The following is a 19,756-nucleotide window of genomic DNA, read 5'->3' on the forward strand; positions in this document are numbered from 1 at the left end:
TAAATGGAGTTAGTAATATAATTTGCCAGATGACACTTAATGACATCTGTCATAAGCATTCAGTAACCACCATGATCATGTCATTTCATAATTATGACGGTTTTATGACAGTCTTATGACGCCGCTGTCAAATAAAGTGTTACCAAATACCATAACTAGCAATTAACGAAACAACTAGAACAGGAACTAAATAAATAATTAGCACTGAACATGAATTTTGATTGTTATTTGCATTTATAGCGCTGCAATGCATGGTAGGAGGCATGTATTAACCCAAATAAATCTACAAATAAGTTGCACTGGACTATAAGCCGCAGGATTTAAAATGAAGGAAAAAAGTAGCGCCTTGTAGTCCAAAAATTCCGGTATTAATTAATTTTTACTTAATTTAATACAATTGAAACCCTTTCAGGGACAGTGGTCACGACGGTAAACAGCTATTCAAAAGTTGACGCATAATACCTTTAACCCTTTATAGGGCTAGAGATGTGTTTTGGTCATTAAAAAAACTTAAATATCACCAATTATGATTAAATTAGTGCTGCAACGATGAATGGATTAGCTCGAGTAATTCGATTAGAAAAAGATTCAAATTAAATTTTGCTGCTTTGAATGTTCGTTTAATTCAAGCGGCATTGTAATGGTTTGTTTTGAAAGTGTTTGCATTTAGTTTTATTGATTTAGGTGGATACACTGCCTTGCTTAGTGGCCACGGTGAACATGACTTATCCCATAACATGGCTGAATTCAGCTGCGCCCTGTTAAGACCAACGTTAGCTAAGTTTTTTAAAGGTTTTATTTGAAAAAAAAAAAAAAAAAGAATTTTGTAGTGCTGCAACGATTAATCGATTAACTCGAGTAATTTGATCAGAAAAAAAAGATTGAATTAAATTTTGCTGCTTCGAGTAACCGTTTAATCAAAAGTGGCGTTGTAACGGTTTGTTTTGAAAGTGTTTGCATTTAGTTTTATTGATTTGGGTGGATACATCGCCCTCTAGTGGCAACAGTGAATATGACATAACTTATTTCACATGGCTGAATCTAGGTGCTCCCTGTTAAGACCAACATAGGTTTTTGTTTGAGTGAATGTTTTTATTTTATTTTTTTATGTTTTCGTAATTTCGTTTATAGGTATGTTTAGCCGTTTTTGTTTTTCCTTTTTTTGGGACTATGTGCTTTGACCATTATCTTAAGAGAATTGTACAACAACAAAAAAAGTTAGCATTTTATAGCATTTAAGCTAGAGGACTTTTGCCAATTGTTCTTTTGTTGTACTTATATCCTCATTTATTTATTGTCTTATACTGTTTAAGACTCAGCTCAGGTATTTTGATTTTTTTTAATGTTCCTTATCCGATTACTCGATTATTCGAACTAACTAGTTCGTCGGTTAATCGACTACTAAAATAATCGATAGCTGCAGCCCAAGATTAAATAGATATTTTTGAAAAAAATTTTTTTTTGAATAATTTATGAATAAATTGGTAAATTAAATCCCCTTTAATGTAGTACTAAATTAATGAATAAAACCTGAAAAAAAAAACAATATTTTTTTGTATTTAACTCACTACCTGCCATTGACAGTGACAGACGTCCAATTAAATAAAACGACTCTCCGTGAATGCTCACCTTTCAGTGCCATTTATGACGCTAGACGAACGCACCGTCAATGTTAGCCAAATAATTAAATGAGCTCCCTGTTAGAGTAAAAACAAACAACAAATAATTTGTAATGAAAATGTTATTATTGGAAAACATTTAACTTAAATTAGCAACACCATCAACATTTTAGAGACGCTAGCATTTTCTGCTTGAATGCCTAAATCTTTTCTAACATCCACATCATTCCTCCTGCTTTAGTGGGAGTGCATCAACCCCAAATACCAGATGAAAAAGAAAAATTATCGAAACTCAGGCGTCGTCTTCCTCAACCACTGTAAGGTAAAGCACCTGCGCATTCTGATAAGATTCCAGCAAGCATGTTCTCCAAATAAGCACAATCTGACTCGTACGTTCCCGTGACAGATCATCAAAATGTATTCATTCTTGGATTACATCATGGGCGGCTGTCAAATCCAGTTCACAGTAGGTTCTGTCAAGTCTAATCTTCACCATTGTCCGCCATTGCGGGAGTGCGTTATATATGCGCGTGTCCCAGGTGGCGATAGACTTCACGGCGTCCAACGGGGATCCACGAAACAGCTGCTCCCTCCATTACATCCACCCCTACCAACCCAACGAGTATCTGAAAGCTTTAGTGGCCGTGGGGGAGATCTGCCAAGACTATGACAGGTAGAAGCGGCACACCTCATTTGGACACACACGTGCACAGTCATTAATTCTGCCCCTTTCATCTTATCTTCTCTTTCTTGTCTCCTCAATGAATCGGGGGGTCTCACCAGCGATAAAATGTTCCCGGCTTTTGGTTTCGGAGCTTTAATACCGCCTGACTTCAAGGTAGGAGATGCGTGTTTGTCGGAGATGAAAGGCAAATTCCCCAAATCCGGCATGCGGTAAAGCCTTGTGTTTTTATCTGAAGGTGTCGCATGATTTCGCCGTCAACTTTGATGAAGACAATCCGGAATGCGCCGGTGAGACCCGCTCGCTTCTGACAATCGGCACGATTTTTCTCCTGCCGTAAAGCCCATCCGAGAGAAAAATAACACTAATCTCTATGTGTGAAATAGGTTTCTGTTGCTTCTTGCTGCGAACTATCTTTGGGAGTGGAGTGAAATCACACGAGGAGAACGTGGTTGTTTTAGTGAGCAAGACCTTTGTGTGTTTCTTTAAATGTGTGTTGTAGGAATCCAAGGTGTGGTTGAGGCCTACCAGAATTGCCTTCCCAAGATTCAACTGTACGGGCCTACCAATATAGCCCCCATCATCCAGAAAGTTGCCTCGTCCGCCTCTGAGGAGATGCACACCAAAGAGGCAATGGTAAGAGAGGAAAAACATAATATTTTTAGTTAACAGACAGAAAGGGTGCATGTGGTAAAACAATTCAAATTTGTTTATTTTGCTTAATATAAATGTGTCGAATTGTTGAGTTTGGATCAAAATGGTTTCAATATTGGCAACGTGATTCCTAGGGGGAAAGGGGAAAAGAAGGTGGATGGGGGGGGACTGTCAAAATGTTTTTTTAAAGGTGTAAACACTAACAGTCAATGAGTTTGGATCAAAAAGCTTTTGATATTGGCATCTTGATGCCTTAGGTGGAAAAAGGAAAAAAATGGTTGATGGGGGGGCAATAAACATATGTTTATTGTGTAAAGCAAAAAAAATTTAACTGTTTAATATTTGAAGATGTAGCCTCTAGCAAGGAGTGTGGATCTGTAATTTCACTATAAGTTTCTCAGTTCCTTAGGTGGAAAAGGGAAAACGAAGGTGGACAAGGGGAAGATTAAAAAAAAATTTTTTTTATAAAGGTCTAACAGCTAAAAAAGTTGGGAACAATAAGCTTTTACTGTCGAAGACCTGTTTCTGTTGGGGCAAGTGGGGAAAAAATGGGTGGATAAGGGACAAAAATCTGTCTGTTTATTAAACCACTAACAATGAGTTTGAAACAAAAGCCTTTTATTGTCAGTGTCCTGATTCCTTTGATAGAAATCGGAAGACAAGAGGGTTGATGAGGGGGACAAAAGCAAGAGCATTTGCAGTTTATAACGGTGTAACCACTAAAAAAAAAAAAGACTCCATATAAAAATCCAAAAATCCATTTAATTGCCATTTGCCTTTTTTGCATATCTGCCTAGGAATATTTCATCCTCCTCATCCTCACCGATGGCGTCATCACCGACATGGCCGACACACGGGAAGCCATCGTGCACGCCTCCCACCTGCCCATGTCGGTCATCATCGTCGGCGTGGGCAACGCAGACTTCACCGACATGCAGATCTTAGACGGCGACGACGGCATTCTGCGCTCCCCCAAGGGCGAGCCCGTCCTGCGCGACATCGTCCAGTTCGTCCCCTTCAAGGATTTCAAGCACGTGGGTCAAGTCCAAATCTGCCGCGTGGGCGTAATAAGCGTATCCGTGATCTGTCTGTGTATATTTGCGTGTGTACACAGTGGCATTGATGTAGTCAGGCTTTGACAGAGCCTGTTTGGCTGGATTAGTTACGCTAAGTTTGTTTGGTGGCAGGTCGAGAAATTGAGCAGTTACCATGTTTTCTCGACTATAAGTCGCACTTTTTTCTCATGGTTTGGCTTGGCCTGCGATTTATACTCAGATGCGACTTATAAATGGGTTTTTAGCCTGTTGTTCTCTGTTTCATTGTTATTAATATAATTAAGGGGTCTAAACTTGCAGCAAGGGACCAATTGTGGCTGACGGGACAGTATTTTGCGGCCCCTTAAATAACGTCTAAGTTAAGTGTTTGTGCAACCCAGGATTTTTTTCTTAAGCATAGCTCAGGCTAAAGACCGTTTCAGCTATGTTAGTCAAGAAGTTAGCCAAAGCGAATTAGCGACTCACTTGATTGAAATGTAATTAACATTTTTCATTCACATTTAGAACAAGCTAGCATAGCTCAGGCTAATGGCAGTTTTCAGCAATGTTTGTCTAGAAGTTAGCCAAGGCGAATTAGTGACTCACTTGAATGAAATGTAATTTTAAACATTTTAATCACTCATAGGACAAGCTAGCATAGCTAAGGCTAATGTCAATTTTCAGCAACATTTGTCAAGAAGTTACCCAAAGTGAATTAGCGACAGTCACTTGATTGAAATGTAATTCAATTTTTACTTTCAATCGCTTACACAACAAGCTAACATAACTCAGGCTAATTACTGTTTTCAGCTATGTTTGTCTAGAAGTTAGCCAATGCGAATTCGCGACTCACTTGGTTGAAATGTAACATTTTTTAAATCACATTTAGAACAAGCTAGCATAGCTCAGACTAATGACAGTTTTCAGTTCAGCAATGTTTGTCAAGAAGTTAGCCAAAGTGAATTAGCGACAGTTAGTTGATTGAAATGTAATTCAATTTTTACTCTCAATCGCTTACAGAACGAGCAAACATAACTCAGGCTAATTACTGTTTTCAGCAACGTTTGTCAAGAAGTTGGACAAAGTGAATTAGCGACACACTTGATTGAAATGTAATTAACATTTTTAAAATCACATTTAAAACAAGCTAGCATAGCTCAGACTAATGACAGTTTTCAGTTCAGCAATGTTTGTCAAGAAGTTAGCCAAAGTGAATTAGCGACAGTAACTTGATTGAAATGTAATTCATTTTTTACTTTCAATCACTTACAGAAAACACTACTGTAACTCGGGCTAATTACTGTTTTCAGCAATGTTTGTCAAGAAGTTAGCCAAAGGGAATTAGCGACCCACTTGAATGTAACGTAATTAAAAATATTTAAATAACTTTTAGAGCAAGCTAGCATAGCTCAAGCTAATGACGGTTTTCAGCAACACTTGTCATGACGTTAGCCAAAGTGAATTAGCGACTCACTTGACTGAAATGTAATTAACATTTCTAAAATCACATTTAGAACAGGCTAGCCTAGCTCAGGCTAATGGCCATTTTCAGCAATGTTTGTCAAGAAGTTAGCCGAACTGAATTAACGCCAGTCACTTGATTGAAATTCAGTTTTTACTTTCAACCGCTTACAGAACAAGCTAACATAACTCTGGCTAATTACTGTTTTTAGCAATGTTGGTCAAGAAGTTAGCCAAAGCGAATTAGCAACAGCCACTTGATTAAAATGTACGGTAATTCAAATGTTTTTTTAATAACTTACAGAACAAGCTAGCATAGCTCAGGCTAATGATAGATTTCATCAATGTTTGTTGATAAATTAGCCTAAGTCAGTTAGTGACAGTCACTTGATTGAAATATAATTCCAAAGCAAAAGGAAAATTTATCTTTTCACCCAAAGAAAGTTGGAATACTGAAGAGTTAAAAATAGCAAAGAAGTGAGAAGGGCAGCAGGTCAACAGTCCATTTTTTGGTCCGGTGCGACTTACACTCCAGTGCAACTTATAGTCCACACAATACGGTACACCCACTTCACGTGCGCTTCCTAACCAAACACAAAACAAGTGCGGTTCAGAAGTCAATAAAAGTGCGAAGATATGAAGCTGAGCGTATCGATTAAAGAACATAGCAGAGGAAATAAAATTCAGTCGGTGTTTTGCCGGGTCAACATAGTGAAACTAATGACAAAAGGGAGCAAGGGAGTGTGTGACAGAGGTTGAGAGGTGATTTTCTGCTCTGTCGTTTCTTTTCAGAGGGGATTAAGAGGAGCGAGCAAGTGGCAGACTTGGATGGAGATGTGGTGGGAGTGGGGGGGTGAAATTAGAAGGCGAGGAGGTGGAGCGGACGTCGAGGGTGCTTTGTCTTGGGGAATTAGGAGGGAGCGAGATGAGAGGAAAGTGGCTGGTGAGGAAGGGCTGTGGTGTGAAAAGTTTGGTCATTTATTGAAGAAAGAAAACAAACAACAGAAATAATGTTTTTTTTTCTCATTCCCCTCCTAGACGATATGGCGATACAGTAACTATTGATACATGAGTCATGAAATCATTTTAGGATATTCTACAAAACAACTAATAAACAGAAAAACAAGCACGAATTGGTGAAATGGAAAGAATTTATCACTAGGAATTGATCACTATCAGTGTCAATGGTTGGAAATAAGTTAATATCTGAATGACTTCCCATTCAAATTCCTTCAAATTTCAAATCTATTACAAATATTTGCCTTTTGCTATTGATGTTGGAACATGAATTTTTTTGTTTTCATGTCTACATTCTCCTTTTAGTGTTGCATCCTTGCATTAAATACTATTTTCATAGTGTAAAATGTGACACAATTAAAAAAAAAAAAAATTTTGGTTATCCTTCCTCGTACCAAGTGTGGGTCAACCTCCCACTGAGCAAACCAGTTTCTGCTCCCAATAGATAGAAGGCTAGCAGTTGAAAGAAATGGAATTACCGTATTTGTTGGACTATAAACTGCTACTTTTTCCCCTTCATTTTGAATCCTGCAGCTTATTGTCCAGTGCGGCTTATTTGTTGATTCATCTGGGTTAATAAGCAACACTTTATTTGGCAGCGGCGTCATAAGACTATCATAAGACCGTCATAATTATGACATGACACTGTCACGGGTAGGGATGGGAATCGAAATCCGTTTCCAATTCCAAATCGGTTCCTCGTGTTTCGAGGCCTCGACATTACAATGAATAAGCCTTAATGATCCCTTTAACGATTCCTAAAGACGCGTATTGCGTCATCACGTTATGTGACGTGTCTTGTTGTCCAGACGCATCAAACTAGCATGGCGCCAAGTACCACTCGCTCCAAAGTTTGGCTACACTTCACCAGGAAAAAGGGTGAAAATGAAAGGTTACGATGGTTTAGCACTAGCATTGCAGCTGTAAACATAACAATGACAGCACGTAGGTTCAAACGCTCGAAAGTGTGTCTTCACTTTACGAGGAAAAATTACAACAAAGCGACTTGCAGTCATTGCAAGGTGGAGATAACTGCATCGGGAGGGAATACGACTGTACTGCCCTCACCGAGACGCTAAGGCTCAGTCCTGGCTATACAGCTAGCTTAACTCCCAAATGACGATGCAGAAGACGTTGGTATAATTTGCTGACTTTATTCAACATCACTTGAAGAGGGAAACTAAAAATAGAAATGAAACAAATCAATTTCGTCTCCAATAACAAACAGGTTCGCGTCAACGTAAATCAGCGATGATTAGCTGCTAATACAGTAATAACACAAAAGGTTAGCATGCATTCGCTAGCACATCGTTCAAACCACTACACAACTGGATTTAAGTGTCCGATCGCGAGTGGAAACACACAACAACACAAAAGATGATACATACAGGCGTTGCCTCTGTAGATATTTTACAAACATTAACAAAGAACGTAGGCTCGTAGCAGTGTTTTCCCTCTCTCACTAACTCGCTTACTCGCTTGGATGCTTTGTAGCTGCACTTCTTCTTCGCGTGAGGAATCGCAAGGGCACCCCCAACTAAAAGGCATGCATTTCAATATAATGGTAAATAATACACTTTAACACATATTGCCTAAGGCAGAACAACGACCTATATTCCAATATATACCATTATTTTTTTTATTTCTATTAGAAAAATGTTTCAGTAAAATGTTACACATTCTTGTGTATTTGCCCACTTATTGCCACAGTTAACATTGAGGCTTTGGGCCTCTTTTGACCTCGTTGTGAGTTTGTAAGGTTGTGACTTCTGATTAAACAAACTCGATGCCAATCAAAACGTTTGTTCTTCTTTTTCCCCAAATTAGAATCGATAGGAGAATTGAGATTTTAAGCTATCCAATGATGTATCACACATGCATATCAGACAATTTTGAAAGTTGGCTAAATTGAGGGTCTCAGAGCGGAACTTCAAGTCACCTGAGCGTTTTCTGCCATGTTTATATATATATTAGGGCCGTCAATCGATTAAAATTTTTAATCGAGTTAATTACAGCTTAAAAATTCATCGCAATTAATCGCAATTCAAACCATCTATAAAATATGCCATATTTTTCTGTAAATTATTGTTGGAATGGAAAGATAAGACAAGATGGATATATACATTCAACATACGGTACATAAGGACTGTATTTGTTTATTATACAATGAATCAACAAGATGGCATTAACATTAACATTCTGCTAAAGTGATCCATGGGTAGAGGGACTTGTAGTTCTTAAAAGAAAAATGTTAGTACAAGTTATAGAAATTTTATATTAAAACCCCTCTTAATGTTTTCGTTTTAATAAAATTTGTAAAATTTTCAATCAAAAAATAAACTAGTAGCCCGCCATTGTTGATGTCAATAATTACTTACACAATGTAATGGGTGCTGAAGCCTATAAAATCAGTCGCATCCAAGCGCCAGCAGAGGGCAGCAAAACTCCATAAAATACAAGTGAGCGTTTCACTGTACTGTCATTTAAATCTGTCTTAGCGGGACATCTGCGTCAATTGCGTCAAATATTTTAACGTGATTAATTTAAAAAATTAATTACCGCCCGTTAACGCGATAATTTTGACAGCCCTAATATATATATATATATACATATATATATAGACACTTTTCGGACCCCCTTAAAATCCGCTTATGGTTAAAGGTTGTGTCGTGACCACTGGCCATGAAAGGGTTAAATTCCACTTATGTCATTACTGTACCTTTCATAAAATGTTTGCTATATTTTTGGGAAAAAACACGTTAATGTATTTTTGGGGACTAATTTTGAACTCGTATCAAAAGGAAAACATAATTTAGTGTTTGGACTGGAAGGGACCCTAATTAATTATGTATTTTAATGATAGCATAATTCTCGACAGGTAACCTGAAGGAAAACATATTCTGACCATTTCTTGGCTGAAACAAAGAACAGCTGTTATGCAAATTCAATTCATTTGCTACACTAGTCTCCGTCCCAATTGATTTGATTAAATTCCGCATCATCTTTCTTTTTTAATAGTTAAAGAAATTAATGGCAGAGAGCCATTCTGGATGTCTATTCCCGACAATAGCGGTCGAATTAACACCAGGAAAAGTGAGCTCTCAAACCCCCACAGTTGCGAGCGAAAGCCCACCGGACCACTTGTCGAAGTTTTGGGCTTCCCTTGTACAAGCTTGTCTGATCACGTCAGTCTCACTGCGCATGACTTCTCAGCTCTGAATTTCCAGACGGTGCGTCACGCGTGGCTAACGATGCGAAAGTCTTGATGTATTCTCTGTCTGTCTCTCTATTGGCAGGCGTCCCCGGCCGCCTTGGCAAAAAGCGTCCTGGCAGAAGTCCCCAACCAGGTGGTGGATTACTATAACGCTAAAGGCATCAAACCCAAGTGCATGTCGGACTATGAGACCAGCAGAACCTTCAGTCCCTGACTATACGCGCTCATGTAAATACAGAGACATTAGCTCAGAGAAATAGTTTGTGCAGGTGAACCAGTTCGAACATTGCATGATATTTCTAGAACCAGCATGCAGACCTCAGCCATCCCAAAGAAATGACATCATACCTTATTCAAATAACTAGCAAGAAGTGCATACATTACCAAAAAAAAAAAAAAAAGTCATGAATGTACTCCTTAGAACTAGCATTGTATTTCTATTAGCTTCCTGTATAGCGCTTAGCATCAATGCATGCGTAAGGGAGAGCGGGGTTGGTTGTCGCGCGGGTTGATTGCGACGCTTGCTGTAACTCGCAAGATTAGGTAGGGTTAGGGTTTAGAATCGTGCCAATAAAAATATCTACATTAGCGATGTCATGTTAGCATGTTTTTGTGAGTACCACTGGAGACTAGGAAGGCTGGCATTGAGTTATCATGCATCACTGAGCCATTGACGGTGAAGGAAAAAGTTAATTTTCTCTTTTTACGGATTATTTTATTCTCTTATTGAACAGGAGATGACGACATACAACTGAGTAACAAAAAGAAAGCAGTGAACGGCTATGCTAAATACTGGGGCTGTCAAACGATTAAAAGTGTTAATCGAGTTAATTACAGCTTAAAAATGAATTAATCGCAATTAATCGCAATTCAAACCATCTTTAAAATATGCCATATTTTTCATAAGACACAAGACTGATATATACATTCAACATACGGTACATAAGTACTGTATTTGTTTATTATAACAATAAATAAACAAGATCGCATTAACACTAACATTCTGTTAAAGTGATCCATGGATAGAAAGACTTGTAGTTCTTAAAAGATAAATGTTAGTAGAAGTTATAGAAATTTTGTATTAAAACTAGGGCTGTCAAACAAAATTTTTAATCGAGTTAATTACAGCTTAAAAATTAATTAATCGTAATTAATCGCAATTCAAACCATCTATAAAATATGCCGTATTTTTCTGTAAATTATTGTTGGAATGGAAAGATAAGGCACAAGATGGATATATACATTCAACATACGGTACATAAGGACTGTATTTGTTTATTATAACAATAAATCAACAAGATGGCATTAACATTATTAACATTCTGTTAAATCGATCCATGGATAGAAAGACTTGTAGTTCTTAAAAGATAAATGTTAGTATAAGTTATAGAAATTTTATATTAAAACTAGGGCTGTCAAACAATTAACATTTTTAATCGAGTTAATTACAGCTTAAAAATTAATTAATCGTAATAATCGCAATTAATCGCAATTCAAACCATCTATAAAATATGCCATATTTTTCGATAATTTTGACAGCCCTAATTAAAACCCCTCTTAATGTTTTCGTTTTAATAAAATTTGTAAAATTTTCAATCAAAAAATAAACTAGTAGCCCGCCATTGTTGATATCAATAATTACACAATGCTCATGGGTGCTGAAACCCATAAAATCAGTCGCACCCAAGCGCCAGCAGAGGGCGACAAAACTCCAAAAAACACAAGTAACAAGTGGACATTACACTGTGCTGTCATTTTAATCCGTTTGAGCGGGGCATGTGCGTTAATTGCATCAAATATTTAAACATGATTAATTAAAAAATTAATTACCGCCCGCTAACGCGATAATTTTGACAGCCCTAATAAATACATTTGTTAAGGAAAGAATAATTAAAAGCTGGCCGGCTAGGACAAACGTCCCAGTGAGCACTATACTGTACATGTGTCCTCAAGTATCGTAATTTTCGGACAATAAGACGCTACTTTTCTTTCATTTTGAATCCTGCGGCTTATAGTCCAGTGAGGCTTATTTGTTGTTCTGTTAATAGGTTAATAATCATTAGACTGTAATAATTATGACAAGACACTGTCACACACACGCAGTCTTATAGCACCACTGTCAAAGTGTTACCAAATACAATAATTAGCAATTAATGAAACAACTGGAGCAGTAACTGAAGAACTAATTAGCAGAGAACATGAATTTTTCATTGTTTTTTTACATCTGTCGAGCTGCAATGCATGCTAGAAGGCATGTTGGACGACAACAGTGTTGACAGCAGGTAGCATTAGAGGTTGACTGTTTCCCCTCAAGGGAGCAGTGATGGCCAAATGAAGCTTCTTGAAGCAATGAAGCTTTGCAGCCAATTGGTTCAAAGCTTCATTTCGTCTTATGACAGTCGTATTATGCCGCTGTCAAATAAGCTGTTACCGGTTTTTATCTTTTGGTGTAAATATCCCATAATACAGTGAGGACAGCTGCGACTTATAGTCCAGTGTGGCTTATCTATGAACAAATGCTGTTTTCTTGCCAAATTTAAAGGGTGCAGCTTATAGTCAGGTGCGCCTTATAGTGCAAAAATTATGGTAGATCTGCCCCGACCTTTAAAATCATACAGTTTATATTTGTCGTTATACCAGGCGGCAGACTAGTGCCCCGACATGAGAAACAGTGGAAAAACACGAAGTAGCTGTCTTAACTAACCTCATGACCTTCCCTCAAAAAAGACGCTTTGAATCTTATCCGGTACAAAATGATATGAAATTGAAAGTAGCAAGTGCTATTAGCAAACAAATAGGCACAAATATCAATACAGTGGCCATAAACATACAATCCATTTTGAGTGGGAAGGTAAGCAGCGCATTATTTACTTTCGCGGGCCTCACAAAATGATGTGGCGGGCCAAATCTGGGCTGCTAGTTTGACACCAGTTGTGTAGCCTGTCACTCAATATCAAAACACAGTAGGTTTCTATTTATTAAACTGTTTAAATGATACTGTTAAAAATGATGAGTCCTAAGCGATATGAATGCTAGCTAGCCTGTTGCTTGCTAGCTTTTTGGTTAGTTTTTAGTGAAAAACACGAGTTAGGCTTGGTTTTCATTATTTTCTTTTTTATTCTAAATGAGTTTTTGAGTAAAAATCACGAGTAAAAATTGGAACAAGCAACCCCGTTCTCCTTCAATTAGTGAATCTTGCTGGTTATCAGATAAAGTATTTGTCATTTCAGTGACATTACGGGCTGTTTTTTTTTTGTTTTTTTTAACGATACAATCGATTTTGAGGGTTAAATAACGATATAATTGTAATAATTTCTTAATAATCTTCCTAAATTGTAAAGAGTTTTGCAGGGATAGATAAGGTGTGTGTTGTAGACGCGATTTTGTGAACTGTTTTTCCTTGTAAAATGCATGTGGATTATAATAAAGGCATTTCGTTTTTCTCATTTTGTGACATTTTCTGTGCGATTGATGGCGTAAGACGTCTAATGCATTTTGAATGCGAGGGCTGGCCATGGCAATGATATGAGATGATGGAGGTTCTTTTTGACTTATTAGAATACAAAAGTAAATTTACATTGAACAAATATACTGCACTTCAAAAAGAATTGGGAGGTACATAAGTTAATATAATAATTAATTAAAAAAAAATATTATAATAATGATGAAAACAAAATATAGAAGATTTGAAAAATACAACAAAAAAATCTAAAATAAAAAAAAGATTTGAAAATATTAAGAGGATAGAAAAAATACAGAAAATTCATTAAAATAAAAAGCATTGGAAAATCAGATTAATAAAATCAAAAAGTAAAAACTGTATAGAAAATTCTAGAACTGCAGCCATCGATTATTTTAGTAGTTGATGAAAAGATGAACTAGTTAGTTCAGATAATCAGGTAATCGGATAAGGAACATAAAAAATTAAAACACCTGAGCTGAGCCTCAAACTGTATTAAAAAATAAATAAATGAGAATCGAAGCACAACAAAATAACATTTAGTTAACTTACATAGCAAAAGTCCGCTAGCTTAAATCCTTTTTTTTATAATGCTCTTAAGATAATGTTTCAAACACATAGTCCCACAAAAAGGAAAAAAAATAATATAAACGAAATTACGAAAACATAAAAAAATACATAAAAACATTCGCTCAAACAAAAACTTATGTTGGTCTTAACAGGGAGCAGCTGGATTCAGCCATGTGAAATAAGTTACGTCATATTCACTGTTGCCACTAGAGGGCAGTGTATCCACCCAAATCAATAAACTAAATGCAAACACTTTCAAAACAAACCATTACAACACCACTTTTAATTAAACGGACACTCGATCTTTTTTTTCTAATCAAATTACTCGAGTTAATCGATCAATTGGTGCAGCACTACAACATTATTTTTAAAAAAATGAAACCTTTAAAAAAAAATTAAAATAAATTTTGAGAAAATATATAAAATAAAAGAACAAATGGATTAATACATAATGCCTTTTTTAGTTATTATGTTATTTTAAAAAATGTAATATATATATTACATATATTACCAAAAAAAAATTTTTTTTTTAATTATTCATTATTTGTTAATATTTTTTATTATTATTTAATAATTATTTTTCAAATAAATTTTACTTTTCTTATTTTTTTTTTTAAACATTCTCATGATTTTGATTCTTTTTTTCAGGAGCGGTGTCATGTACCATGGTCTTTTACAACTCCACAGTCATATTTCATCGCCACTGACGACAATATACAGTGGGGCAAATAGGTATTTAGTCAACCACCAATTTTGCAAGTTCTCCTACTTGAAAAGATTGGAGAGCCCTGTAATTTTCAACATGGGTAACCCTCAACCATGAGAGACAGAATGTGGAAAAAAACTGAAAATCACATTGTTTGATTTTTAAAGAATTTATTTCCAAATCGGAGTGGAAAATAAGTATTTGTTCACCTACAAACAAGCAAGATTTCTGGCTGTAAATGAGGTCTAACTTCTTCTAACGAGGTCTAGCGAGGCTCCACTCGTTACCTGTATTAATGGCACCTGTTTTAACTCATTATCGGTATAAAAGACACCTGTCCACAATCTCAGTCAGTCACACTCCAAACTCCACTATGGCCAAGACCAAAGAGTTGTCGAAGGAGACCAGAGACAAAATTGTAGACCTGCAACAGGCTGGGAAGACTGACTCTGCAATAGGTAAAATGCTTGGTGTAAAGAAATCAACTGTGGGAGCAATTATTAGAAAATGGAAGACATACGTACGAGGCCACTGATAATCTCCCTCGATCTTGGGCTCCATGCGAGATCTCACCCCGTGGCGTCAAAATGATAACAAGAACGGGGAGCAAAAATCCCAGAACCACACGGCGGGACCTAGTGAATGACCTACAGAGAGCTGGGACCACAGTAACAAAGGCTATTATCAGTAAAAATTTGCGTCGCCAGGGACTCAAATCCTGCACTGCCAGACGTGTCCCCCTGCTGAAGCCAGTACACATCCAGGCCCGTCTGCGGTTCGCTAGAGAGCATTTGGATGATCCAGAAGAGGACTGAGAGAATGTGCTGTGGTCAGATGAAACCAAAATACAACTTTTTGGTAGAAACACAGGTTCTCGTGTTTGGAGGAGAAAGAATACTGAATTGCATCCGAAGAACACCATACCCACTGTGAAGCATAGGGGTGGGAACATCATGCTTTGGGGCTGTGTAAGATAACCTTGTTTTTATATGCCAAATATATTTTGCCAGTTTGCTCTCCCACAGCTTTTATACGCGCACTCCCAAGCTATTATGAAGAATACAGTTTTAGCCCATAACCACATGCTTACCAGCGATTTCTCACATTCTGCTGATAAATAGATACACACACATATGCTGATTCATCAAACAACGTCTCAGTACTTTTCCACCAAGCTACAGTACTTTGAGTGCAAATGTGTGTTCAAAACAGATATCTTGCCTGCTCAAGAGTGTGACTGTTAATCAATCAAGAGTGTGACTGTTAATTCAATCAAGAGTGTGACTGTTCAATCAATGACTAGAATACTGCCACGTTGGACAACAGTGTTGTAACTGTATTCTGCCCAGCAACAAGCCCTCAATAAAAGTTAGCAGTGCGGGAGAGTTCAGAGAGAGACCTTGATGAGACATTGGTCGCGGAACTTGGCTCTCCCAACCTGTAGGTTGAAAAACATCAACTCTCTGACTCTGTCTCACTTTATGCCCTGCCTTTTGTCAGCTTGCCTTGGGTAAATAACTAAGTTAACGAGCGTATTTTAGAACCCAAGAGGCTGTTTTTCTGCAAAGGGACCAGGACGATGGATCTGTGTAAAGGATAGAATGAATGGGGCCATGTATCGAGAGATTTTGAGTGAAAATCTCCTTCCATCAGCAAGGGCATTGAAGTAGGACGTGGCTGGGTCTTTCAGCATGACAATGATCCCAAACACACAGCCAGGGCAACAAAGGAGTGGCTTCGTAAGAAGCATTTCAAGGTCCTAGAGTGGCCTAGTCAGTCTCCAGATCTCAACCCCATAGAAAATCTGTGGAGGGAGTTGAAAGTCCGTGTTGCCCAACGACAGCCCCAAAACATGACTGCTCTAGAGGAGATCTGCATGGAGGATGGGCCAAAATACCAGCAACAGTGTGTGAAAAGCTTGTGAAGAGTTACAGAAAACGTTTGGCCTCCGTTATTGCCAACAAAGGGTACATAACAAAGTATTGCGATGAACTTTTGGTATTGACCAAATACTTATTTTCCACCATGATTTGCAAATAAATTCTTTAAAAATCAAACAATGTGATTTTCTGTTTTTTTTTTCCACATTCTGTCTGTCATGGTTGAGGTTTACCCATGTTGACAATTACAGGCCTCTCTAATCTTTTCAAGTGGGAGAACTTGCACAATTAGTGGTTGACTAAATACTTATTTGCCCCACTGTATGTCCTATCCAATTTGACAGCAATCGTTTCATCACGATCATTCAACACTAGCTATCCGAGTTCAAATAGATTTAACATCCATTGCTTTCAGTGGTGGCCAAGAAGTGATAAACAGTGAAGGACAGGAGGAGAAAACAGTCCGTTTGTTTTGTCTTGATTGTCGCAAGTCTCTAAGCGCGTTGTGTCTACTGACTGTAATGACTATTTGCATAATATGCAACCCTGCAATGGGCCACCGAGGACAGAAACTCATACCTCATTGTCGCTCACAGCCCCAAGTCGCCACCGAGGCACAGCTGCACGCAATTTGTTTGGATACATAAATAGCAATAATATTGGTCTTGTTGGAACAGGCTAAAAATAAAGCAAAACTTTTTTAAAAAATGGGGAAAAACTTGATTTTTAATGTCCTCCACTGTGACCCTAAAAATGGATGAACTCATCGGTCTTCACTGTCTTTATTAGTGAAGTAGACCACAAAAAAAAGCTCTAAACTGAAATTGGGTCAGTCAATACTCTCAGTAAACTGAGCACATTCTTCTTAAATGACAACTTCTCCACAAAATAACACTTCACATGACCTTGAAATGTTAACGTATGAATCCATATGATCTAATTTTACAAGCAATTTAGTGTGTGCGTAAAGAAAATGAGAAAAATACTATCAGAAACTGGGAATTAGGTTATTGGACTTCTAAAACTGGACTACAAAATATTAGGTTATGGTGTCAGTCACGATGTTTGTGGCCTAAATAGCATTTCACTTGAGATATGAGCGCAGAAGAATGCCCACTGATGGTAGAACATGTACTTTACAGTGTTGGACTAATGAGTGAATTCCTAATGATGGAGAAATACACAAATTGAAGCATAAAAACACCAGTACAGTACTCTTGAAAAATAGAATCAGACTGATGAGAATAATTGAATTATGCTGCCTTTATGTGATATCGTAAATATGGTAAATACCACTTGTCGAGTGGAAAATTGCATGTGAACGCCCCCTCAAGTCATATTTTCTACTGGAGAACTGGGATTTAATTATGATACCCGGGTGTCAAATGAAGATTTATTGTCAATATGCACACTTTTCATTGTTGTTTATGCCAGCACAATAACGTAGTGTACACATTTATAAAATCCTTTTTATTTTGACCAAAGAAGTGGGTAGTAACGCGTTACATTTACTTTGTTAGATTTACTTGAGTAACTTTTGGAGAAAAATGTACTTCTAAGAGTAGTTTTACTAAGTCATACTTTTTCCTTACTCCACTACAGTAGTCATTACATTTTTTCTCATTATTCTATATATTTGATATTACTTTTTTCCAGCGATGCCAACAGTAGCTCTACCAGTTTCACCAATGAGACGTCGCAACAATAAATCACATGACTCCATTATACCAATCAGACGCAAGCTTGCCGTTCTATGATCACGCCGGCCTGTTCAATTATGTTGCGTCTTTAAAGCACCGTAAAAACTGAAGTATTTGACATAGCGCGCTCCCCTCAACATGGCTCGAAAGCACAGATTTTAACCTCTACTAATTTTTATTAGGCACCGATTGACCACGGAAAACCGGAGATATGATCCTTTTAATTTCATAGTACGAACTATGAAGGAACTATTCACTACTCAACTATCCAAATTAGGAACTATTTTCTCCTCTAGAGGGCACTCATGCTCTTTGGACGAATTATGCTTCATTTCTGTCTTTTAAAAAATGTTTACATTTTTTTTTTTTTACATTTATTTGGCTTAGTCTGTTTATGTCATGGGGTAATGTACAGTACAATAATAACAACAGTTCATATGTATAAAGTTGTGCATTGAAAACAAAATCTATTATTTAAAAAAAAATCAAACATCTTAAGCAGTTACTCACAATGTTACTCATTACTTGAGTATTCTTTTCACCAAATACTTTTTTACTTGTACTTGAGTACATTTCTTTAGATGACTACTTTTACTTTTACTTGAGTAATAGTGTTTTGAAGTAATGCTACTTTTACTTGAGTAAAAGTTTTGGCTACTCTACCCACCTCTGCTTAACCAAGTGTTTGCTGATTCAATTCAATTCAATTCAATTTTATTTGTATAGCCCTCAATCACAACAGATGTCTCAAAGGACTTTACAGAGGCAATATGATACACAATTAGAAATGAAGCAACAAAGATGAATAGAGCTAAAACGTACAGTTTCAAACAAAAACTTACCATTTGGATGTTGATGCATTCTTTTCTTGTTAGTAGATGAATGAAAAGGTCGAACGAGATGTTTACTGAGCTAAACCTACTCTGCCCGAAAATGATGTCCCTGGTGCCAAATGCTACTCAGTGACACCCTAAGAACACTTTTAATTTTTTCATTAATAACAAATTTTTATTCTATAATTTATTTACACTTCCCTCTCACTAAAGTTTTTTTTTTTTTTTTAACAACAGAAAAGGTAACAGTGGCAGTCAGATACCAGTTACATTTTTTTCAGGTCATTCATTGTCAGACAGAAGCAGCACGTCAAAACGCCACGCTAAAAAATAAGTAAAAATATCATAAATAGCTTACCTCTTCGTCCTCTGTAGGACCATGGCCCCCAACAAAATGGTTACAGCATTTGAAATGTGAATGGCTTCACCTTGCTGGCGTTAAACTGATCTTTAGGACGTCTGCGCAAGTTCGTCCGTTCTTCACATTTTTTCCTCCGAGTTTTTGGTTTTGGGAAACGCATGAAGAAAACATCTTTCATATGTCGTAATGTCTAGAGTCGTTTCTACTAGTTCCATAGCAGCAGTGTTTGATCGGCATGTTCTTTTTTTTTTTTTTTTTTTTGAAAGATTACCGGAGAAAACGAGCAGAAATAACATGGTTTGTATGCGAGGGCGTGTCTACAATGACCCACTTTGCCGTTACGATGGCGACGTTACGGTCTAAAAATAGCATTCGAGCGGTACGCTATTAACAAGTGGTAAAGGTCATCTTTCCCAGAGCATTTGAAGGCAGCATTAGTTTTTTAATTTAATTTGAATTTTGAGTCATAAAGCAGCTACGTGAACGAATGTAAAAATTAAGGGATAGTAAACATATATGATATTTTAAAGATAATATAAAACACGTACATTTAGTGTTAGTAACG

The 19,756-nt window shown here is 37.0% G+C and overlaps 1 protein-coding gene across 1 annotated transcript in view; it reads left to right on the plus strand.

The window, feature by feature from the left end:
- cpne4b (copine IVb) overlaps window positions 1-13,207 on the plus strand; it is a 63,675-nt gene extending 50,468 nt beyond the window's left edge. The window contains exons 11-18 of the mRNA XM_057827794.1: window positions 1,861-1,941; window positions 2,026-2,085; window positions 2,159-2,292; window positions 2,403-2,457; window positions 2,540-2,591; window positions 2,804-2,937; window positions 3,753-3,989; window positions 9,764-13,207. Of these exons, the coding sequence (XP_057683777.1) occupies window positions 1,861-1,941; window positions 2,026-2,085; window positions 2,159-2,292; window positions 2,403-2,457; window positions 2,540-2,591; window positions 2,804-2,937; window positions 3,753-3,989; window positions 9,764-9,895 (885 nt within the window). The 3' untranslated portion in view covers window positions 9,896-13,207. The remainder of the gene's footprint in view (window positions 1-1,860; window positions 1,942-2,025; window positions 2,086-2,158; window positions 2,293-2,402; window positions 2,458-2,539; window positions 2,592-2,803; window positions 2,938-3,752; window positions 3,990-9,763) is intronic.
- Window positions 13,208-19,756: the final 6,549 nt, after the last annotated feature.

Source organism: Corythoichthys intestinalis, chromosome 22 (genome assembly GCF_030265065.1).
Source record: "Corythoichthys intestinalis isolate RoL2023-P3 chromosome 22, ASM3026506v1, whole genome shotgun sequence".
NCBI lineage: Eukaryota > Metazoa > Chordata > Actinopteri > Syngnathiformes > Syngnathidae > Corythoichthys > Corythoichthys intestinalis.